The sequence below is a fragment of the Scardinius erythrophthalmus genome (assembly GCF_964197995.2).
Source record: "Scardinius erythrophthalmus genome assembly, chromosome: 20".
Classification (NCBI taxonomy): Eukaryota; Metazoa; Chordata; class Actinopteri; order Cypriniformes; family Leuciscidae; genus Scardinius; species Scardinius erythrophthalmus.
Window position 1 is genome coordinate 11983158 of NC_138240.1, and position 24054 is coordinate 12007211.

At 37.1% G+C, this 24054-nt stretch overlaps 2 protein-coding genes across 3 annotated transcripts; one reads left to right on the forward strand and one right to left on the reverse strand.

The window, feature by feature from the left end:
* Window positions 1–1114: 1114 nt before the first annotated feature.
* spryd4 (SPRY domain containing 4) lies at window positions 1115–4962 on the forward strand. Its single transcript, XM_081349884.1, has 2 exons — window positions 1115–1377; window positions 4153–4962. Exons 1-2 carry the CDS (start codon window positions 1248–1250, stop codon window positions 4692–4694), a joined length of 672 nt encoding a protein of 223 aa, XP_081206010.1. The 5' UTR covers window positions 1115–1247; the 3' UTR covers window positions 4695–4962.
* A 778-nt stretch (window positions 4963–5740) lies between these two features.
* gls2a (glutaminase 2a (liver, mitochondrial)) lies at window positions 5741–16404 on the reverse strand. 2 transcript variants are annotated; one of them, XM_081349883.1, is made up of 18 exons: window positions 16032–16404; window positions 15800–15884; window positions 13868–13989; window positions 13227–13356; window positions 13038–13117; window positions 11944–12107; window positions 11452–11510; window positions 8968–9000; window positions 8815–8873; window positions 8627–8693; window positions 8485–8535; window positions 8200–8376; window positions 7818–7949; window positions 7643–7735; window positions 7490–7551; window positions 7329–7405; window positions 6545–6608; window positions 5741–6460 (listed from the first exon to the last, which is right to left on the reverse strand). In XM_081349883.1, exons 1-18 carry the CDS (start codon window positions 16223–16225, stop codon window positions 6211–6213), a joined length of 1899 nt encoding a protein of 632 aa, XP_081206009.1. In that variant the 5' UTR covers window positions 16226–16404; the 3' UTR covers window positions 5741–6210. The 2 variants fall into 2 exon arrangements, with proteins under 2 accessions (XP_081206009.1, XP_081206008.1); XM_081349882.1 differs by having other exon boundaries at window positions 15800–15887; window positions 16032–16377.
* Between the last annotated feature and the right edge of the window lie 7650 nt (window positions 16405–24054).

Sequence of the window (24054 nt, forward strand, 5' to 3'; positions counted from 1 at the left end):
TGTAGTTAATATTGATTTGACATGACCGAGACCTCTACAAGTACCTGGATGTTCTGAAGTGTTCTAAGCTAACACAGCAATCCAGACAAACTGTGAATATTGAATTATTCATAGCCATTATTAATGAACTGATCAAGATTTTGATATGACTGACTAATAAATCTTATAGTTGTAGTAGGTTTTGCTTGATGGTTTAGGATAATTACTTGTTTGTGTGAAAATTACATAAATATTCTCATTGATTTTTTCAGAAGCTCTAATGTCAAACTGCTCAAATCAAGTTTTGTATTGCATATATTGTATGCATCTATTCATCCTGACTGTTTTTTTGCCATTCCCATATGAAAAATCAACTAATGCTAATGCTTTTCCACTAAAGCACATATTCCGTGATTCACAATCAGATTGTCCAGTATGGTTCTCATGTACAACAAACATGCCAAATTACTCATCCTCATAGGGCTCTGAATGAACATATGATAAAGTTCACATCCTTTTTATTGTATGAATTGTAAGTAAGTCTCTGGGTGAGTTTGAAACCCTTTGAGACACTCGAATACTGAGACAGTATTAGTAGTGTTTGATAATTTCTTATATTGAACCTTTTTTAAAATGTAAATTATTTATGGCAACAAGAAATGAGAAAAGGAAAAGTATAAAGTGTGTTTTTGTTTTCTGTGTATTTATTTTTATGTGTATTATTAATATTGCTATTTGGTAGTGAATAGAGTATTGACACCATCATAACATTGAATACGATTGTTTTTATATATATCATTTTTGTGCCAAACAGAAAAATAATAATTACTAGCTGAATAATTCAGGTATGTTCTTATTTTCTTTTATTTATTGTGTTCAGACATTCATCACACAACACATTTTCCATTAAATGACCCTGTTGTAAATCAATCCCTATACTTTTATTAGTGAATAATAAATAAAGAGTTCAAATTACATGATTTTTACTGTCTCATGTATGTTTGACTGCCAGGCCACTCTTATTTATAAAACAAAATGAGGACAATTTTTGGTTCCCTTGAGGAAAACGGGATATATAATATACTGTTAAATACAGTATAAAAACCATTACAGTACGTCTATGGAGGTCCTCACAAGCTAAACAAACGTATGTGTGTGTGTGTGTGCGCGCGCGCGCGCTTTACAGTAGGGGGCAGCAGCGCTCAAGCATTTGGACAGTGCAACCTTGCGACAGAAACAGAGGTAAAGCGCACTACAAATGGGACAACATGGCGATGTCCTCGGGCAGGGTACTCTTTTGCCGTTTGACAGGCAGATCTTTGTGGACTGCGCTCGGTCACGGCCGTGGGAAAACCCTCACAGCTCGGAGATGGTATATTACTGCCAGTGCAGGCAACAGTGAGTAAATGGAATGATTTCCACGCACCTCAGTGTGAAGTCCAGTCAAACCCGGAGGTCATACTTCTGGCTATAATAATTACACGTGAAACATTTCCTTTTTATTAATTATCAATAGTGGAATGCATTACACAACATATATATCAGTTCTGTTGCATTAACTGTAAAAAAAAAAAAAACAATAATAAATTCTGTGGTAGGCGGAGATTTCAGTAGATTGGCACGAGATTACATTATCTTATTTTAAATGTAATGCGATATTTACGCGGGTCATTGTGAATAACAGAGCAAATGTCCGACATTATGTTCCCGTTTCTTAAGTGTGATGTGGTGTGGCCACATCATCATTATCATCGTGATCTCGATAATCTGACAACGGGAACATTATGTTCATGTCAGTAGCCTAACGTTACTCGAAAGAGTCATCGTTTTTCTTTTATCCTTTATCCTTTCCCAGTTTACCATGCTTACCAGTTACCATGATACCTGCAAAATACCATGCAATTGCTACTACTAATTGTGGCATTCAATTCACATTTATTTAGCGCTTTTCACAACACACATTTCAAAGCAGCTTTACAGAAAATGCTTGAGTATCATTTACCATGATACTGAATAATTATAATTTATTTAACATGGTATTTACAAGGCTCAGTGTACAGTGTTTACAGTGTACTCAAGGAATACTGTGGAATTACAGTGGTATATATATATATATATATATATTAGGGCTGTCAATCGATTAAAATTTTTAATCGCGATTAATCGCATGGTTGTCATGAGTTAACTCGCGATTAATCGCATTTAATCGCACATTTTTTATTTGTTCTAAATATACCTTAAATTAATACTTTTCAAGTTTGTAATACTCTAATCAACGTGGGCATTGATAAATGCTTTATGCAAATGTATGTTTATTATTGAAACCATAGTCAATATAGCATGAAGACGAGACATGTTTCAAAGGTCATAGATGTTTTTCAAAGAACTTGTTCATGTCTATTAGACACATGTAGAAAGAAAAAAGAAATACCAGGTTCCCATTACTTCTCTTTCTTTGCACTGAGCAATTTACTAACACAAACATGTTTAGATTTTTGCATGACATGCAGGGCAGCTCTTCTGAAAATGCTAAATGTACATTTAGCATTTATTATTACATTGTAGTTTGTCTCTCTCTGTGCCCATTTTGATGAAGCTAAATTCTCAATACATTCTCAATAAAACGTATATTTTACTGTTTCTGTTGTCAAACAACGGAATGAATTTGAAATGGTGACTGAAACGCGACCAAATAAACATAACCAGCTCTCCCTTCCAAGACGTTAATCTGCACAAAAATTCTGATAATCGAGCCGTCGTCTGGTGAAATCAAATACACATAAGCTAAAGACAATATCCGTGCTCTGATTTCGGCTATATTTGTAAAATTAGAGAAGCAACATAATATCTGTGTTTAACTGAATTAAAGCGCTGCTCCTCCGCGTGAGACGCAGAGAGCGAGAGAGAGAGAGAGAGAGATAGAGAGAGAGAGCGAGAGAGAGAGAGGCGCGCGCGCGTGCTGGGAGAGCAGTACCGGCGGTACCGGTATATTCTCAGAAACTAAATAAGGTTTGGGCGCTTTGTTGAAGGGAAAAAAATCGCTAAAGGGGTCTGCAATGTGGCTAAGTTAGCAACACTGTGTATCTGCATTTCTCCAACTAGGTTTTGGGCCACGGGTCAAACAGAAAATACGCGCTGCGTTAATCGTCCGTTAAAAAAATTAGTGCCGTTAATATGATTTTGCGTTAACGCGTTATTAACGCGCTAAATTTGACAGCCCTAATATATATATATATATATATATATATATATACAGTGCAATGCATAATTGAATACACCCATGCTAAAGTTGACTAAAAAGAGGAATAAAAAATCATATTTTGGAAATTGAACTTAATGCCTTAATTTAAAAAATTAGGAAAAATCCAACCTTTAAGGACACCAATTTTCTTTGTGAATGAATAATGTATCATAAATAAATAAATGTTCTTCCTTAAAATACATGGTGCATAAGTGAGTACACCCCTATGTTAAATTCCCATAGAGGCAGGCAGATTTTTATTTTTAAGTATTTTTTTTTAAAAAAAATTTAGGATACTATGCATCCTGATAAAGTTCCCTTGGCCTTTGGAATTAAAATAGCCCCACATCATCACATAGCCTTCACCATACCTAGAGATTGGCATGGTTTTATTTCAGTTAGCCTAAAAGCTAGTTTGATTTGCATTGAGAGATGATCTTATGGAAAGTACCCCATGCCAATCTCTAGGTATGGTTAAGGCTATGTGATGATGTGGGGCTATTTTAATTCCAAAGGCCAAGGGAACTTTATCAGGATGCATAGTATCCTAAAATTTAAAAAAAAAAAAAATACTTAAAAATAAAAATCTGCCTGCCTCTATGGGAATTTAACATAGGGGTGTACTCACTTATGCACCATGTATTTTAAGGAAGAACATTTATTTATTTACAATACATTATTCATTCACAAAGAAAATTGGTGTCCTTAAAGGTTTGATTTTTCCTAATTTTTAAAATTAAGGCATTAAGTTCAATTTCCAAAATATGATTTTTTTATTCCTCTTTTTAGTCAACTTTAGCATGGGTGTATTCACTTCTGCATTGCACTGTATATATATATATATATAAAATCCAAAACGTATTTTATATAATACAATATATATATATTTCTTTTTTTTTAATATATATTAAAGATTATTTATGTCTCTGTAGATTTGCAGTTTAAGCTTGATGAGCGGACAGCCCACAGCAGCCTGGACCTTTTTAAGAAGGACACAGGTGTGATCTATCGAATGCTAGGCGTGGACCCCTCCCTCGTGCAGGATACCCCTCTCCGGTTCCGGGACTGGGCTGTGGTTCTCGCTGACACCCACATTGACTCTGGACGGCACTACTGGGAGATCACGGTTAAAAAGTCCCACGAATTCCGTGTGGGAGTGGCCGAGGTGTCGACATCACGTGACGAATGTGTGGGCACGAATTCTAGTTCCTGGGTGTTCGCGTTTGTCCAGAGGAAGTGGTTTGCCATGACCACCGGTAAGCAGGTCCCGGTGCCATTGGTGGGGAAACCTGATCGGGTCGGGCTCTTGCTAGACTACGAGGCGGGACGGTTCAGTCTGGTTGACACCCAGAAAGCTGAAGTGGTGTATACGATAAGAACACAGTTCCGCTCGCCCATCTGTCCTGCCTTTGCACTCTGGGATGGGGAGTTACTCTCACACTCTGGACTGGAGATTCCACCAGGGCTTCAGTGACTCTTGTTCATTATTCACACATTGATGCTACATGCCTCTTAGTGGATAGAGAAGAGGAAGTAGGGGCCTTATGAATAGACATTCAGTGGGAACACAGCTGTTTTTTTTTACTGCCATTAAACAAGATTTGTCCGTTCAGCTGGTATAACGCTGATGAATCCGTACATGCACATATGAATACTTGATATCCTTAGTCATTTCTCATTTTGCGTCTGTGCTTTAGTACAGTGTTGAGAGGTTTTTCAATAAAAAGACACCCTTCACTAGTGTTCTTCTTTATTTATTCTATACTTTATTGTGTCATCTGATTCTGTCCATTTCACACTTTTCACTTTCATTCGGAACAAATGCTCTTCTATAACTATCTGAACTTTATTTTTTTCAAAACATCCAGTTTTGTATCCAGCAATAAAGTTTGTCCATGTACCAAGTTTTAAATACCATTCATTTCTTGTGTGCAAAGTCCACAGAGGGTTCAGTTAGAGCTTTTGTGCCCTACATTAAAACAACATTAAATTACATTAAATACCTTACAAAAATGTCTATTAACAAACATAAAATATTCCAACATCTTAAGAATAGTACAAATATACAAATACCTGCTCAAAATGTTTAGCCAAAAATTATTAATAACTTAAAATGACTCAGAAACTGGGCTACAGTTCACATTATGAAGAGTGCTGGCTAACCTCTTAACTCAAGGCAATATGATGTAATGACATTTCCAGTATGGTTATTTTATAAATAAACTACTTTTTAATGTGCATGCATGTTTGTTTTGATAGACAGCCAGCTAAATTTACACTAACCTTGTACTTGGTAACAGGGCCAGAGTCACAAAAATCTTCTTAAGAAAGAAGTAAAGATAAATTCGAAGTTCAAAAGATGGCTCCTAAAGTTCAAGCTAGTGTTGAGTTGAAATGCTCATAGCGTCATAGATATTTGAAACAACTCAAATTCATTAAACCTCTCATCTTCAGAAGTTATTTATTTTTAAGAACAGTTTTCAAGAATATGAATTCTTAAGTTTTGTCTTAAGAATGCTATTATCTTTTTTTCGTAAAATTGTTCTCAAGTATTTTTGGAATACAAAATATTCATAATTTTTAAAGTCAGAAACCAGGAAGAAAATTGCAGTTAAAGAATTTTAATCCTAAGAATGTTTCGTGAATCCGGCCCCTGGTTCCTAAGGCTTCTTTTGAGTTAAGGCTTCTACATAAAAAATCTTCTGCAAGGATAAACTAGGAAGCCTCAGCATTTCTAAATTGGTCCAAGAGTAAACCAAACTGTCTTTGAGGAGCCTTACCAGAAATTACCGGGAAGTACCTGGTAGTTTCATAATCCCACAGTAGACTGAATGGAGGTCTGAGAACCTACAGTAATGACTATCTTAAACCATCAGTAGAAGCTAGCCGAGGTCTACATACAGCAAAGCTTTGGTTTGAAGCACTATCTCTGTAACACCTGCTCACACCTGCTCAGTCCTCACACAGGCTTTGTCATAAATCTCACACACTCATGCTTCCCTGAAGTCACAAGAAACAGCGGTTTGGCATTTCCCGTGGTAGTTCTCACTAAAACTAAACCATTCAGCGTCTCCAAGAGCATTCAGTTCCTCTGCGTCAATGGTGGAATCGGGACTCGTGTCAGCGCTGAGCTCCTCTGGCATTAGTGTGTGTGTGTAAATACTCTGGTACTCCTGTAGAACCTTGACCACTGCGTTGTGCCCAAACTGCATAGCGTCATCGAGAGGTGTGTTCCCCCATCTGAAGAACAGATTGTCATGCATTTTAAATCAATGAAACAAAAACAGACCACAAAAAGTGCAAGAGAGGTGAGTTTTGCCTTACCTGTCCTTTGCATTGGGGTTGACTTTGCAGGTATCTGTTAAAAACTTGACCGCATCTAAGTGCCCTGAAATCAGAGTTTTAGGAACCTATTAATAAATGCATAAATTAGTTTTTCATTTACATCCAATTCAGATTTCACAATTCAAACTTTAGGACTCACTGTTCACGCTGTTAGTGATGATAGTAGTAATTAATTAAATAATGACTTGAACATCAGAACGATGCCAAAAGACAACAACTGACAGAAAATCTTTTATTTTATTACCTCCATTATGACATCAAATCATGAGGCACATGAGACAAAATAAGCATTTGAGGCATTACTGTATTTTAGATCATGCATTCACTCATTACATATCAACCACATATGAATGTCATTTGGTTTGGGACGGTAAAAATTTCATGCATTTGTTGCTGGTTAGACTAGAAATAACTCAATCGAAAGCTGAAGTTGATTTTTTGAAATATGTCTCTTATGCTAACTAAAGCTGCATTTATGATTCTTCATAAATCATTCAAATATGTTGACTTGGTGCTTAAGAATCATTTCTTATTATTATCAATGTTGAAAACAGTTGTACTGCTTTATATTTTTGGTGATACATATTTTTCAGGATTCATTGATGAATAAAAACAGCAGTTATTTAAAGTCACTTCACCCGTGATCAATTTAATGTATCCTTGCTGAATAAAAGTATTAATGTCAAAAATTCTTACTGTCCCTAAACTTTTTAATGGTAGTGGAGATACTTAAAACACATTTTCTGAAAAAATGCCTAATTACCTTCTGATGAGGACACATGTAGGGCGGTACGGATGTCATAGTCAGTCAATTCCATATTGACTGCAGAGAGAGCAATTCTGAAACAAATTAATAGCTCACTGTTGCTCATGACCATTCACATAAAAATGTTGGGATATTTTTAAAAAGAAAGAGATTTTTACCTCCTGAGAGCTGAAACATCACCACTGTAAGCAGCAAACATCAGATCCACCACAGACTTGTTCTGAAATATATTAAATATAAGCAGTGCTTATTAACTATTTGCTTTGTTAGCACAGTGTGAATGAAATGGCAAATTTGGTCTGTGGTCTCACCCTCTCGTGGCCTGTCTGTCTGCGAGGGTCTAACTTCTTTGCAAAGTGTCTCAGATTGTCATAATTATGGAAGTTAAACAGCGAGACTAGCTCCTAAAAGAGAAACAAGTTAATGGTCTCAGAGAAAAATAAAGATATAGAAAGAGAGACAAAAGCAGAGATCATGAAAAAGTACCTGGCAGAAGTGGATGCCTCGGATGCTATTGCCGACACGGTCAAGAGGCGGAGACCAGCACATTACTCCCATAATATTAGGAACTACGAGCAGCACGGCACCAGACACCCCAGATTTAGCAGGCAAACCCACCTGAGGAAGAAACACACATAGGGCCGGTTTACAGATTTCACTGTTTTTCAATGTAAACACATTGCGCAAGCGTCTCACGTCTTTTGCAGCATGGCCCCATCTAATAACAGTGATTTTATTTGTGTAATTAGCTGAGGTTTAAAGTAAATAACTGGAATGGTTTCATCTAGCTGTAAAGTCCATTGTGTCTGTACTTTATCACACTGAGGAATTCTGCAAGCAATCATTTGGCTGTGAGTGTGTGACTCACGTGAAAGGCAAACTGGCCAGAGAAGTCGTACATGCCGCAGGAGTGCATGAGACTGAGAGTGTTTCGGACGGCCTCAGCACTGAGCACTCGCTCGCCTGTGATTGGACAGATCCCTCCATTAGCTAATGTGGCTGCCATGACGCTGCCGGACTCACATGTCACCTCAATAGAGCACAGCTGGAAATGAAAGAATGACATAAACACATTTTGCGTTTAGTATGAGCAATAATAGCAAGTTCTACTTTTAAACACAATTGGTATGTGTCAGAATGACAGTTTATTTACCTGAAAGTAGAAGTCAAGGGCTGCCATCATGTCAACTCCACTGGGAAAACACTACAGGAAAAAGAGCAGAGCAGTAAGTGAGAAACGCTGACAAATCCCATCATTAGGCTTATAAAAAAAAATTAACCAAAAAAACACTCACTTTTTTTTCTTTGAGATAATAGCCAATTGCATAGTTTCTGTCACCGGTCTCTTTCTCTGACTGGAAACTATAAAAAGCAAGAAAATGTTATCATTCACCAATAAACCAGTAAAAATTACATAACAACTAGGTTCACCTCTAGGAGAGTGTGATTTGATACAAATAAAAGAGTTATATTAAAAACTCACGTGGCATTACTGAACCCAACATATTCTTTGCCAGTCATTCTCTTCAGATAATCCATCATCTGACCGACAAACAGAAATCAATTTTTATAACAAGTGAGATAAAATTAAAAACCTGGGATATTTCACATGGTGGAGATGTTGCAGTGTACTCACAAAGTCAAACTTCTCTGCCTTGTTGGAACCAGGCTGTAATAGAGACAAAAAAAGAGAAAGTGAGAAAAGGCTACTGTCAACTGTCTGGTTACCAACGTTCTTAAAAAAAAATTTGTTTTGTGTTCAACAGAATAAAGAAAATTATACAGATTTGGAACAACTTGAGGGTGAGTAAATGATGACAAAATTTTAATTTTGGGGCGAACTATCCCTTTAATCTGTAATGCACTTTCACGTGACAAGGACTGTTCTTGCGCCAACAACACAACATGCAAAATTGCATCGTGGTGCTCTAGTCTAGTGAATGTGTGTTGGAGATGAATAATTTGTAAATAAAGTGGTAAATTATGTTTTTTGCGCAAAGTACTCAAGTCGCTTCATTAAACTGAGGTTAAACCACTGGAGTCACATGGATTACTTTAATGATGTCTTTACTAAGTAACCTTTCTCAGGTTTGAAAGTGGTAGTTGCATAGACTGTCAATGGAGGGACAGAAATCTCTCAGATTTCATTAAAATATCTTCATTTGTGTTCCGATGATGAACGAAAGCCTTACGGGTTTGGAACGACATGAGGGTGAGTAATTAATGATAGAATTTTCATTTTTGTGTGAACCAACTCTTGAAATAATGTTCTGTCAAATGTACTAGTTCTGTAAACTAAAATATACTTTAATGAAATTTCTTTTGAAGTTGCAATTTAGTACATTTAAATGTTATATCAAATAGCACTACAGTTAAAATTTAAATCAAGTACATTAGCTTTAGTACAATAGTCAACACATCAAAATAAGTGTACTTCTTTAAAGCACGACAAAAGATTATTAAACCATAATAATTTAAAATGTACTATTTAAAGTGTCCTTAAATGTGTAATAAACAGTCATTAAAGTGCACTCCCACACTTAAGTGGCCTTTTATTTCATTATAATTATTATATCTGCAAATTATTTTAAAAGTATACTTTTAAGATTTGAAGTTTACTACAAGTGCACATTCAATAGAATTAAGCGCACTTCTTTTTCACAAGTGTACTCAAGCCAATAAAACTCATACTAAAAGCAGCAATAGTAGGCTAACCTGGTAGGCTAATTCGCACAGAAGGCTAATTCGCTAATTTTATTTATGAGTAATATTACTTGAAAGGACTTTCAAATATTGTTCAACAATATAAATTACATAGTTATACCTCAAATGTGATTTTTTTTATCTATTGTGTGCTTTAAAATGTAAGTTGCTAAGAAGTTGCTTAAAGGACTACACAAGTTTTGTGATTCATCAAGCCAATAAACTTAAATCCTTGTGATATGTTTAGTCTATATATAATGGCGTATTTTACTCATAAATACATTTCAAAAAGCCATTAGAAATTTCTGAGGGCTAACCCATAGCTAATGCTACTTATCTTCAAGACAACAAAACATCTAAGTACAAACACAGTCAGAAAGATCCAAAAGGAAGGCAAAAAACACATTCAACATTCACACTGTCCACTAATTCTTCACATTTAGTCAAATGGGCACAAAATCAATTGTATAAATAATATTAGTTTCTGTACGCCAGCAAAAAAATAGCTAACAGTGGTTCCAGTGACAGTTTGTTTTGGGATTGATCCAAAGATCCCTCTGCAAACAGTAATACAGTGCTGTATTTAGACACTTGGTGGCAGTGTGCACAGACGTGCAGCAAAGAAAATGTGGTATGATATGAGATCATAACTGTCTCATCCTATAAAAATCCATAAACGTGACTGAACATGTGGTACAGTGGTACACATATTGGGTTTCATATGTCCTAAGGTGTGACGTTAAGATGACCAGTTCCACGAGGGAGTCCAGAAGGTCAGTGTAATGCGATCACAGCTGTTAGATGTCTTCATCTTAAAATGTACTCCAGTGTGTCTGTGCTCCGTGAGGTTGTGTAACATATTTAAGAGCATAGGTCAAATTAGAAACTTATACTACAAGTAAGGAGTCCCTTAATTATACATGCAGTTTTATCAGTTAAACCACTGAAACCTTTTACTCTTTCATAGCAGCCCTTTTAAACACACTGAAAGGCGTATTTCTCAGCACATCTTCTGATTGGCTGTTTAGACACACCTCTTGACCACTAGCAGCGCTTATTATGTGATTCCTCATTGGACCACCCACTACCACCATACACACAAACACACACCTTGTCAGCTATTTAAAATCAGGTCAAAAGGAAAGGACAGAAACATAATTTTGTCCCAATAAAAGCACTTTGCCTGTCACAGTAATAATTTCCAATATCAATAACATGCACCACAGCAATGCTGCCTAATTTAACTCTTCAAGGTAAGGGTTAAAGGGTGTCCCTGTAAAGGCTGGGACAAAAATAAAATAAACGAACAAATTAATGTGTTATGGCTGTAGGAATTTCATTGAGTTTGTACTTGTGGTATTATTATGAAGAATGTATATCAACAGTGAACTAAAAATGTACAAAAATAGCCTCTTACCTTAATGAGAGAGCTGATTACAATGGCTCCTGCATTCACCATGGGATTATGAGGTTTATCTGGGAAACCCCCCCAAAAAAGTTTACAAATGATCAAATCTTAATGTCAAAGGAGCATCATGCTGACTGGGAAGGATTCAATAAAGCTCCAGTAAAGATTGCAGATGCAATGTTCCTCAGAGGTGAGGAAATCCATTGATAAGGTTTATACTGAAAGGACGTCTGATAACTGACAACTGTTTTAAAGCGTCCACTTGTTCCCAGACTTCATGTTGCAATAGAACTCAATGAGCCTGTGAGATCACTAATTTAGAGTCATGCCATTGATTTTTAACCTCTGGAGTTTCTTCCAGGGAAATTAAAAAGAAAGATTAATAAAATACAAGTATACTGACAATGTTTCACTTTAAATGTCCAAATACTATTTGAGTGGCCATATCTTTGAGTGACACCAACAAAAAGAGAAATAAGACAGATTTTGATGGTTTCTCACCTTCTTCATCTAAAAAGAGTTTGTTGAACTTGAGGCCACTAGGTTCTTTCCCCACATATTTGTGCACATGTTCAGTGCCAGCCTCATGCACGGCCAGCGCATACTCCAGAGGCTTCACACATGACTGCAGACAAAATGGCATATTCGTGTCCCCTATAGCATGCCTATGTAAAGAGGAAGAGATCAAATAAAAGATATAGTGAGAGAGGGATAAGAAGAGAAAAAAAAGATAGAATTGCTATTATTCAAGATCCAGAATTAACCAGAAAGCATGTGATGTGAGTGAAATTTAGATTTGCCAGGTGGCCAAGAACTTTATTATGGATAAATAAAGTTCTTGGCCAACATAACACATTAAATCGAACTGTAAGAATGATAATATGATGAGTCTGATAGTGAGAAGTGATGTCAATGATTCAAAGATCAAAACCGTTGACAAAATATATAAAAAATTATATTGTTGTTGAGACAATATTTACAATATTGTATTTTAGAAATATTTACAAGAAAATTATTGTACACTTATTTTGAAATACAATACCATTCAAAAGGTAATGGTTGATTTTGAAAGAAAGTTTTTGAAAGTAGTCTCATGCAAAAATATATACAAATTAAAAATACGGTAAAAACAGTAATTTAAATATTACTACAAATTAAAATACCGGCTCTATTTTAATATATTTAAAAATGTCATTTATTCCAGCAGAATTTCCAGCAGCCATTACTCCAGTCGTTCAGAAATCATTCTAATATGCAGATTTGGTGCTCAAGAACCCTTTCTTATTATCAATGTTGACAATATTTTCATTTAATTAATTTTATTTTAGGACTTTTTGATGAATAGAAAATTCAAAAGAAAAGCCACTTTTGATCAATTTAATAATGCATTCATGCTGAATAAAAGCAATAAAAGGATTTTTTTTTAAATCCTCCCCACCCCCTTAGCACCCCAAACTTTGAATGTAGTGTATTTCTGGTCAGAAAATGTGGTCAATTGTGCATTGTTCGCAGATGCTTCAATTGTTTTACAGATGCTGCAAAAAGTTACTTTCATCACACAGATGTGAATAAAGTTTGAAGATAGTATATTTTACCTCTGACCATCCACTGTGCACAGAGAAACTCCCCAGAGGTGTGGACTGAACTTAGCCAACTGAGGGATGTAGTCTGCTACCTGAGCAAACACACACAGGGACATATTAAATAGAGATTAGAAGTAAATAAATGTGTTTTTAAAAGACAAGGTGATTCAGGAACAGCGATAAGGAAAATCAATGTCTTACTTTCCCTCCTTGCTGAGCCTGTACGTTATAATACAAATGGTTTATGAGAGAGGTAAAGGCCTCAAAGTCTGGAATGATGAACTTCCTTTGGAAGGCTTGAGTCAGGAGGACTATGTTACTGCCAACACATCTAGAAACAGAAACACACATATGCCAATGTGACACAACTGTGACTTAATGGCCACCTGTGATCAGTAATGTGCTAAGAGAGTTGTACATGGCTGAAAATGATATTTGATCCATGTTTATTAACACTGACAGAATCGGTTCAAAAGAAACATAAGCTGTGCCTCAGAGGACTAACAAACACATTATCACTGCTTATCATAGCTTAGCTCCACACACGTTCCAGCAGGAAGCGTATACACACAATACATACAAATACAACAGGTGGAGTGTTGTATTTATCTCTGTTGGGGAGCAGAAAGTCAGGTGAAGCATTTGTATGTGATGATATGTGGGCATGATGAATCAACTGCTTATATTTCCAGCCTTCCAAGAAATTTGAGCTATCATTTACCCGTAAGGGGCATGAGTCACAACAGCTGTAGGCGGTAAACTGAAAGTGATGATAAATCACTAAAAACACATATAAACACATTCTCTCACTCTTTGCATTGCTGAGTCAATTTTCTACCCACTTTCTGAACAGTTCCTGGTCCATCATTGTCATTCCAACAGACTCTTGGACAGCTTGATGGATCTGTCGCATGCAGTCTCTCAAACGGGGGTCAGATGTCAGCAAGCCTGTGCTTTTGAGTGCCTAAGAAATACAACATGTATTTTAATACTGGGATAATTCATTGTCAAAACACAGTTCAGTGAAAAATTATTGCTTAAAATTTTTAGCACAAATTTATGTGATGAACTACAGTACCAGTTCAGGAGCATAAAATAAGTTATATAGAGACATTTAATGTCAGCTTGAAACAGCGTTCACAACCCAGTTGATTTACACTACTGTTATTTAGCAGGTATGAATTAAACTGATCAAAAGTGACAGGAAAGACATGTACATGTATAATGTTACAAAGATTTTATTTAAAATAAATTCTGTTCTTTTGAACGTTCCATTCACAAAAGAATCAAAGAAAATATATCAGGTTTCCAAAAAACTATAACAACAGCACAACCTTTTTCAACATTGATAATAATGAGAAACTTGAGCAGCAAATCAGCATATTAGAATGATGAAGACTGGAGTAACTTTCAAAAACATTTAAAATTCTTGCAGCAATTTAGTTTACAGTCCTGTTTCCCATGTTCATAACTATGTCAAGTCGTCACCTTCATTTATATAGTGCTTTTAACAATATAGACTGTTTCAAAGCGGCTTTACAGTGATAATAGGAAATTAAAGTAACAGAGATTGTTTTGGCTTTACAGCAGCTCTAGAATAAAGTTATTGTCCAGCTAAAGTTAGTTTTGCTCGATTCACATGCACAACAACAGTGCCTGGTGGCTCAAGAACGCAAACTGTGAAAGGTTTTTTTTTTTTGTATTGGGTAATAACTAGGTACTAACCCTTGAACCTAACCATAACCCATGTAGTTGCCTTATATCACCAAGTACTTTCTTAGGTAAGTAAACTGTAAGTACATGTATAGTGCACGTACTGTAAAACCTAAATTCTTACTGAGCCTAAACTTTAGATCGGTAGTGTATTTGCGAGTGAAACAGGAAATTATGAGAATAAAGTGGGGCTTGATTTGATCCATTAGGAGTCTAATGGATCGTAAAAAGTGGTCTCTAGGCTATATGACAGGTGTCAGAAAAAGAAAGTCTTTCAAAGCCGGAGCAAGATCTTACATTTTGATAAAAAAAATTACGAAGGCAAGTTTTTTGGAACATGGATGAATTGTTTACAATAAGCACAGGAACATACATTAAGAAAATAAATAGATTCAATCAAAGACTAAAATATTAAGGTGCTATGGTACTGTGCAACAGTGTTTACACAAGTCAAATGAAAGAGTTTACCATCAGTCATTTGGTACGAACATGTTATCTTCATTCAATAGTATATGGCATCTGAGTTGTAAGACTGCAGCTGGTGGAGATGACCATCATATATAGACAAAACAACCCCATGCATATAAATTATAGCAGACACTTTAATAGCTATCTATTTCTGGGTGGCATGTGCACTGAAGCACACACACAAACACACTCACAAGAAGGTGCAGCACTATGCCTGGAAATTTAATGTGTTACCTTGGTTAAAACAGTCCATAATTTTATGCTTCCTCCTTGTAGTATAAACTCAAACATCCAAATATGGATCCACATGTGTTTGGGAATAGATATATTAGGGGCTTTAATGTAGCCCAGACACCTGGCACAAACATGACATCTATATATAGTACTATTATATAATACCAAAGATTTATGATTATAACCTGTGTAAGAATAAAAGTGTCTTATTTTAATCATACTAAAAAAAATAGAGAGCATAAGTGTACATGAAGTTTATAGCATGCATTTTATTCCATTTGGTTTGACAGATAACCACAGCAGTACATGCTCACACACACGCATAATGTCATCAGCACTGTTACTCTAGAGCAACTCACTGTCAGGAAACGTGCCACTGAGAGTTTTTCTTTTCCCTGGGTGATTGTGTAGAACAACAAGTCCTCCAACCCAGCAACCTTCTTACTGCTCAAAACACAAGACAAATTTGAAAACAACATGTTTTACCAAAATACAATGCGCAATACAATTAATTTACTTAAGATAGTCACCCTTCCGAAATCAATTCTTAAAAGGACTTTATGTTTTCTCTACTCCTCTCCGAGGATTTACCTGCACGTGCCGGCGTCCGTCTCTGCGATCACGTGCTGATGGCGAAGATGCTGACCCGGTGATGCGCTCGTGTGCAACAGCCGAGCAGGTGAGTGTCTTCTTTCCAAACTTCCCGCAACTCTCTCCCATTTTCCACCATTCCTTATGAGCAAAACACCAGCTCTAGACGCCAGTAGGGTTTTAACACCATGCATAATCTATCCAGAAATGTTTTACTTCTAAACCAACGACCTATAACAAGCTGTAAAATAGTCTGAATAAACAACGTGTGTCTCGTATTCTTATGTATCGTGTGCTTTCTGTTGGATTCCAAGTGCCTGGTCGTCCCACGAGGCAAGGTAGTGACTTCTGTTGACAAAATTGGCCGGTAACCGAGGGATCTTATCATCATACGCAGGTGAGGAGGACACGCCTCCTGGCGGCTGTGGCGGTGGGGCAAAAAAAGAGATAGATCATTGGTGGATGCCAGGACACATGTAGATGGCTCAATTGTAGAACTGTACAAAAAAGGGCAGACTTACTGAGCATGGACATTTTGCCGATTGTCAGAACTTAGGCACAAAATCTGAAATAAATATTAACCCATTGAATCCCACCGATAATATTTGTGACCAAAGTTTACTTTTGAGCTTGGAAGGGTCTATAAAGAGGTAGCTATATAATATAGATCTTATTCACATAAATCACATGATCACAATCAGGGCTTGACATTAACTTTTTTGCTCACTAGCCAATGTGGCTAGTGGTTTTCCAAAGTTACTAGCCACACAGCATTTTTACTAGCCACATTTTTGTTGTTGTGAAATTACCTGATAAAAGTTGACTATGGCGTGCTAAAATTTACTTGAACTAGATTTACAACCCTTTTAAATGTAAAACCACTGTACACACCCAAATCAAGACTACATAAATATATAACAATACAGGTCATTATCATTAGCTCTGATAAGGTTGTGTGTAAAGCTCCTTTTTTTAAATGAAACCATGTATTATGTATTATATGTCGCCACATTGCTCCACCGGCATACGACATAACTCCAGCAGGGCAGCTAGCTGTCTCTTCGATTCTTTGTTGTCGGTCACTAGCAACAATACTCATTAGGGCTGTCAAAATTGCTCAAAAATGACCTTCGAATATTCCCTCTAAAAAAAACCACATAGCTTATATTCGAACTATTCGAACATCTGGTTGCGCATTTTGTCAATGACGCGCATTACGTCAATAACAGGACAAAATAATATAAAGAGACATAACTACTTGCATAGGTAGTTTATTTAAGTTTAAACATATTTGACAACGTATTACCTACACGAAAACAAGTAAATCAACAAATGGCCAAGACCGCAGACATCACTCACTCTCGCTCGCTCACTCGCAGGCACTCTTTCGCGAATAGAGCGTCTGGCGCGAGTGTAAAGACGCGTTTAAGCGCGTCTGGAGGTCTTGCGGCGCGAATGAGGCGACGCGCTCTGTGCATAACAGTTTAATGAACAACAACAATAAGCAAATGTTGAGTGCTGATCAAGAGTTTTGTGCAAGCAATTTAAGGTCGCGACTCTTATATAGCAGGCTTCATTCAGTGATTGAAACAAATATTATTAACATTAATTGAAGTTTTACAGTATATAGAACCGACATTGAACGCTCCGAGCGAGCTGTGCTGTGGTAAACATGGAACTTTTCCTTGACATGAAACGGTAAATAATCAAACCAGTGGAAGCCTGCAGTGCATGAAACTGCTGTATCTAACCTACCTTATTCATGCAATATCTATTCAGTCAGTACAGTAGCCTACTTTAGTAATGTTTCTGTTTAACGTTAAATAAATTGACCCCTCAGGCAGCGCGCCCACTCGCAAAGCAGACAGCCGCGCCTCTGCTACCGCGGGCGTTTTTCCACATTCGAATATTAATTTTCACCTTCGAAATTCTGGGGTTTTTTTTTTTACTATTCGAATATATATTCAAATTTAGAATATTCGTTGACAGCCCTATTGGAGTTGTAGTGTCGTAGTGTCACACTTATTTCAGATGCCTTTTGAAAAGACTACAATTATTCAACCCGCCAAAGTGGCTAGTTGGAGTGACTGTGTTACCCGCCACGAGCAAAATCCACCCGCATTTGGCGGGTTGGCGGGTGTTAATGTCAAGCCCTGATCACAATACATGTAAACATTTGTGACCAGTGGCAAAACATTTTGAATTAATAACTGATTGATTCACATTCAGTTACCATTCAGTTATTAAAATTGTAGAAATAAATGTATTATGATATTACATTGATATTTACAATAAACACACATACACATACACACACGCACACGCACGCACGCACGCACACACACACACACACACACACACACCGTTCAAAAGTTTGGAAACATTACTATTTTTAATGTCTCTTATGCTCATCAAGTAATATTGTGAAATATTATTACAATTTAAAATAATGGTTTTCTATTTGAATATAGTTTAAAATGTTGTTCTTTTGAACTTTTTATTCATCAATGAATTCTGAAAAAAGTATCACAGGTTCCAAAAAATATTAGGCAGCATAACTGTTTCCAACATTGATGATAACTGAATATCAAATCAGCATATTATAATGATTTCTAAAGGATCATGTGACACTGAAGACTAGAGAAATGGCTGATGAAAATTCAGCTTTGCATCTGTCACATTTTGGTTTTGTTTTATGTTCTTGTTTCCTATAGAAATCATTCTAATATAATAATAATAATAATAATTTGTTACATTTATATAGCACTTTTCTAGGTACTCAAAGCGCTTTACATGGAAGGGGGAATCTCCTCAATCACCACCAATGTGCAGCATCCACGACTGCAGCCATATTGCGCACACACCAGCTTATTGGTGGAGAGGAGACAGTGATGAAGTCAATCAGTATATGGGGATGATTAGGAGGCCATGATGGACAGGGGCCAAGGGGCAAATTTGGCCAGGATGCCGGGCCATGTGTATAATATGCATAATCAGCATAATATGTTGATTTAATGTGATCCCCTGTTTTAGTCATGTGATCCTGCCACGTGTTCTGTGTTGTCATGTTGTCACTTGTTCATTGTTTCATTGTGCACAGGTGTCCCTTGTCTTGTCATTAGTCCTTGTGTATTTAAGCCCTCATGTTTGCCTTGTTCCTGGTCAAGAATTGTTTTGCGTAACCGGTAATCATGTTCAATCATGTTTAGGAAATAAACTGCACTTGGGTTCTACTACTTCCTGTTACATAGAAAATACAGAAACTTAGAAATCAAGTTCTGACAAGCTAGAATTGCTGGTCAGAAAGCAAAATATTTTCTTAAAAGTTTGTATTGTCCAGTATTTATACTTTTTCCTGTAACCTCACAATTTTGTTACGTTGATGCTTCACTGTTTACAATTAGGATGGAAAAAATAAAATGAATGTCACAAAATGCGTTTTATTTTTATTTAATTCAAAATTTCTCATTTCTTTCCACCACTAATGACTTTTTATACTCCTACTCTTTTACTTAAATTCATAGTAGCAGGCACCCCCCATGCCCGACAGTGGGTTATATAATAGTGGACCATAGTCGGCTCACCTCATCAAAGGGTCTGAAGCAACATTCCTGTTTATTTTCATGTCATGAAGTCCCTGATCATACTATTGACATTCTAGACCATCTGAGACGTCATTTTAGAGACTAGGTTCTGCATTACTCATAGCTCATGGTCAACCTTGGATTTGGGTCAAAGGTGCCCTGGTCAGTTCGGACAGGGTGTCAGACTGGATTCAGTTAACTCAACTTTGCTTGTAATTTTTACACATTTGAGCCTTTGCAGTTACTCACAACCATTTTATGAGCTCATATAGCCTATAAGTGATGAGTTTCTGTATCCAACACATCTGAGAACTGAATCGGCTTTGCTCTTTTGTGGCTCCCCCTGGTGGACTTTGGTGTAACTACGCAGTTCAAGCCCAGCTCTGATATAGGTGTCAGTGGATCTTTTCCGTATAAAACAGTTCAGTGTTTATAATATTTGTGAATTTGCACTTTTAAATGTATTTTTATAAGTCGAATTGCTCATAACGTCCATATGATCTGACTAGACTAAAACGAGGATTCTGTGGCAGCTGGCAGTACCTACTTTTGCGTCCCCCATCCAACCAGGAGCGCTGTTAATATCCCTTTTTGCCTGTAGGGGGCAGACCGCACCAACTCACCTCTATAAACGGACACGGAGAATCAGTCGAGTCCAACATACTGACTAACCTCACCTTCCCACAGCCGAATGCCAGACCAGACATTATCCTTTCAGTTACACTGGGGGTTTATTTACAGTCTCAATTTGTTCAGTTTGTGGAAAAGCATAAAAATAAGTGAAAGGTGTTCTTTTTTTAAGTTCTACACTGACAGAATTGCCTGTGAACTCTGATTGAATGCATTCCACAGAGGCTGTGTTGGCCATTGTACTGTTGTCTTTGGGGACCGGTCACACACTTACCAACACATACTCAGTAAAAAACCTCACACTTTTTACCCATGTAATTTGACATTCTCCCCACTCTTTTCCTCTGACCAGCTCCACGGCAGCTGATAGATTTTGAAGCGAGGGCTCCTTTTAACCAGAGCCTGGAGTAAAATTACACCCACTTATCATTAGATCAAACACCCCTTCCCCTCGTATTATATCCTTTCGTGTTGGCACACACACACATCCAAACGCACATGCACGCAACCCTAACCCATGCCCTACCGATGACCATGCGTCTCTTGGTGGAGAATGTTTTTCATTCCTTCACTGTGTCCATGAATGCAGGCTTTGTCTACCTGCTCCATCTTGAACCCCCCTCTCTCCCCTCCATCTTCCTCCTTTCTGCCTCTCCCAACTTTCTCTGATCTGTACTGGCCATAACTGCCATGTGTAAATGGTGAAACTCAAAAACACATTTTGCTCTAAGAAAATTAAGAAATTATAGGATGTCAATAATTCCGGACTGCAACCATTATTTATTCATTAAGCTCTCATTATTGATTATCAGTTGATTCTGTAACACATATTTTGCAACCAAAAATATACACAGTATGTTTAGATACACTACCGTTCAAAAGTTTGGAGTTTTTTAAAATATATTTGAAGTGTCTTATGCTCACCAAGTCTACATTTACTTGATGAAACATTATTACCATTTATAGAAACTTTAATATATTTTAACATGCAATTTATTCTTGTGATCAGTAACGCAAGCTTACATCAGATTACTTTTCCCAAGTAACTAGCAAAGTAACATTACTTTTAAATTTACAGCTATATATTTATATTTATATATATGAAGACTTCAGATGCAAAAGCCCTAAGTCCGTCTAAAGGTTTTGTTTAATCTTAACATTTTTATCAGGCTCCTATAGGTTTCTACCCAAGTACCAGCATTTCTGAATGGGCTGAGGCTGTTTGAAATTAAAGTATTTGATGAACGTATACTATGTGCGGAGAGCATTCATTCAATATTATTATCTCATTTTTGACAGAGGTGGCTTTTAGAGGCTTTTGCATTGGATGTCTTCATACTGATACTTCATACTGATTTATATTTGCACGTATAGATTCTTCTTTTGTGTTTATTTTATTTTATTTTATTAAAAAAAATGTATTGGACCTGGCTTTGATGACTCTCATTGTTGATGATTCTGTGCAGTCTTCTTCTTCACTTTATGGTGCTGGTGTTGTGTAAGAATAGGTATCCACATTCTACCTGGATTCTTAGAGAACCTTGATGAGGATTTTGGACTGCAATGTCCACGAACAGGGTCAGTTTCTCAGGCCAGTTCACAGGACTTAACTTTCACCCTCGAATTTGTACCAGGGAGCTGCTAAGAATGCAGAATCCTGTGGTGAACTGTTTGTTTTGTTTAAGTAATCATTGTGTGTGTGTGCGCGTGTGTTTGTTCATAGATCCAGCATTGGTAAACACTATTGGTTCCACTGAAAGTAGACTGAAGCACTGGTTTTGCACAGAGCTCTATGATATAAAATCACACCTGAGGCAATATTACAAAAGCCTCAATGATTCAGTGCAAGATTTTCAAACTTTTTGAGGCGAAAGATCCCTATATGATCAAATCAAAAGAAATCTTCTGTGAACCCCCTGTAGTTCCCCCTTGCGTCCCTCTGGAGGACCCTGGACCGCCATTTAAAACCCCCCTGATCAAGAGTTTTGATTAAATCAAATAGTGAAAGCTGGATCAGAAATGAAACGCATTAAGTTTGGGATAAAGTCAAAAGGGGAGCTGTTAAACCCAGACAGTGGTGTCCTGGATAAATTAAGCTCATTTGTGGCCTAAATCACTCTATCAACAGGGACTCTTCATTCAAAAAATCCCAGGACACCAGCCTCTCTGTTTGCCATAGCTTATCTCAGAAGTTATGAGAATAAATAGAAAGCTTTATTAGACCAAACAAAGACAGAACGAATCCTTCCCCCACTTCAGGCCCCATATGTGGACTGTAATATCAAACAGAACAGTTCGGTTTCCCACGGCCGTGACAGGCTGATTAAACTGAAGGCCTGTTGTTCACGCCAAGAAAGATAACTATAACAACTATATGCTAATATGACTATAATGCTAATATGAAAACTATATTAGCATCCACACCAAAGCACGATATGTGCAGCAGTTTGTCCATCCGTCGCTTTAGTTTAAATGCTTGAGCTCTTAATAGCAAGATTGGCTGTCAGCTGGGGAAAAAAAGTTTTGAAAGTGATTCTAATGATAATCTGTGACCTTATCTTTATAGTTGTTGTCTGGACACTGCTACTCGAATGATTTTTAAAATGATATTACCATTATAGTCATCATCCATGGTGTGTACGTGCCTTGAAAGGTGAATTATCCTTTTTATTTTAATGAACTGTCATGCAAATACTTTGTTCGGCATTTTAATTACGGTTTAGTCTCAAGTGACACAAATGTTCACTCATGTGAGGCCGTTGGGCATCTTATCTTGGCACATGGATCAGAACATTTTGTAAAGTGAATGTTTCAGGGTCTTGTATGCCATGTAGTTGATTTTATTCACTTAATTCTGCTTTATTCCCTTTTAGCTTTGAAAGAATGGACAAAAAGCTCCACATTTGGAAGAAAAGCCTGGCGGGCGCTTAATCTTTGGGCACGGATCGGCCTTCTGACGCCTTATGCCAATCACGGTTAGTGTTTTGCTGCCGACACGGGGTTTCCTGCCAATGGTCAGGCCCCACATCATCTGATCCACAGCAACCCAGCCACCCTACACACCCCTGGAGCCTCGCCGTGTTCCTGCCACCGCTCCTCTCCTCTCCTCTCCTCTCCTCATCCCTCTACCTTTCCGCACCCTCCCTCCATCCACACCCGTGGCTCTCTTCTCCCCCACTGCCCGGTGCTCTCTCACATTCCTCAGGTCTGCACACAGAGCCGCATTGTGTGTGTGTCTTAAAGAGCACACAGTCAGGGCTCATTTCGGACTCACACACATCGAACAGGGTGTGTGCACAGTCGCACCGATGAGTACACACACATACACATATCCCTTCATAAAACTAATAGACACGCATTCATGTGCGCACAGGACCACAAACACACACACTGATTTTCATATGTGCACACTGTATACACACTCATCTACATACACAGGATGTCTCACACCGAGGCCGAGATTCCAGTATCCTTCTTCATTTTTTACTCTTTCATGCTTTGCTTTTTGCAGTTTGATCTTTTAATCCCTCGAGCATTGCAATTTTTCTCTTCTCCTCTGTTCCCACAGTGGGATAAATGATATGGTAGATGTTTTATTGTGGTTGAATTGAGGAACAGTTACAGAAAGGAACTAAACTGGGGAAGACACAACAAATACATCTGTGATGGAGAATTCTTGCTAGTTTTAGCAAAAAAACAAGAATTTGAGAGAGAAATGATATATGTAAAGTGTTATTTTAGTATCATTCATATACTATTATATTATTTATTTTAATTTTAATTACTTTATGTGCTTTTTTACTTTTTGT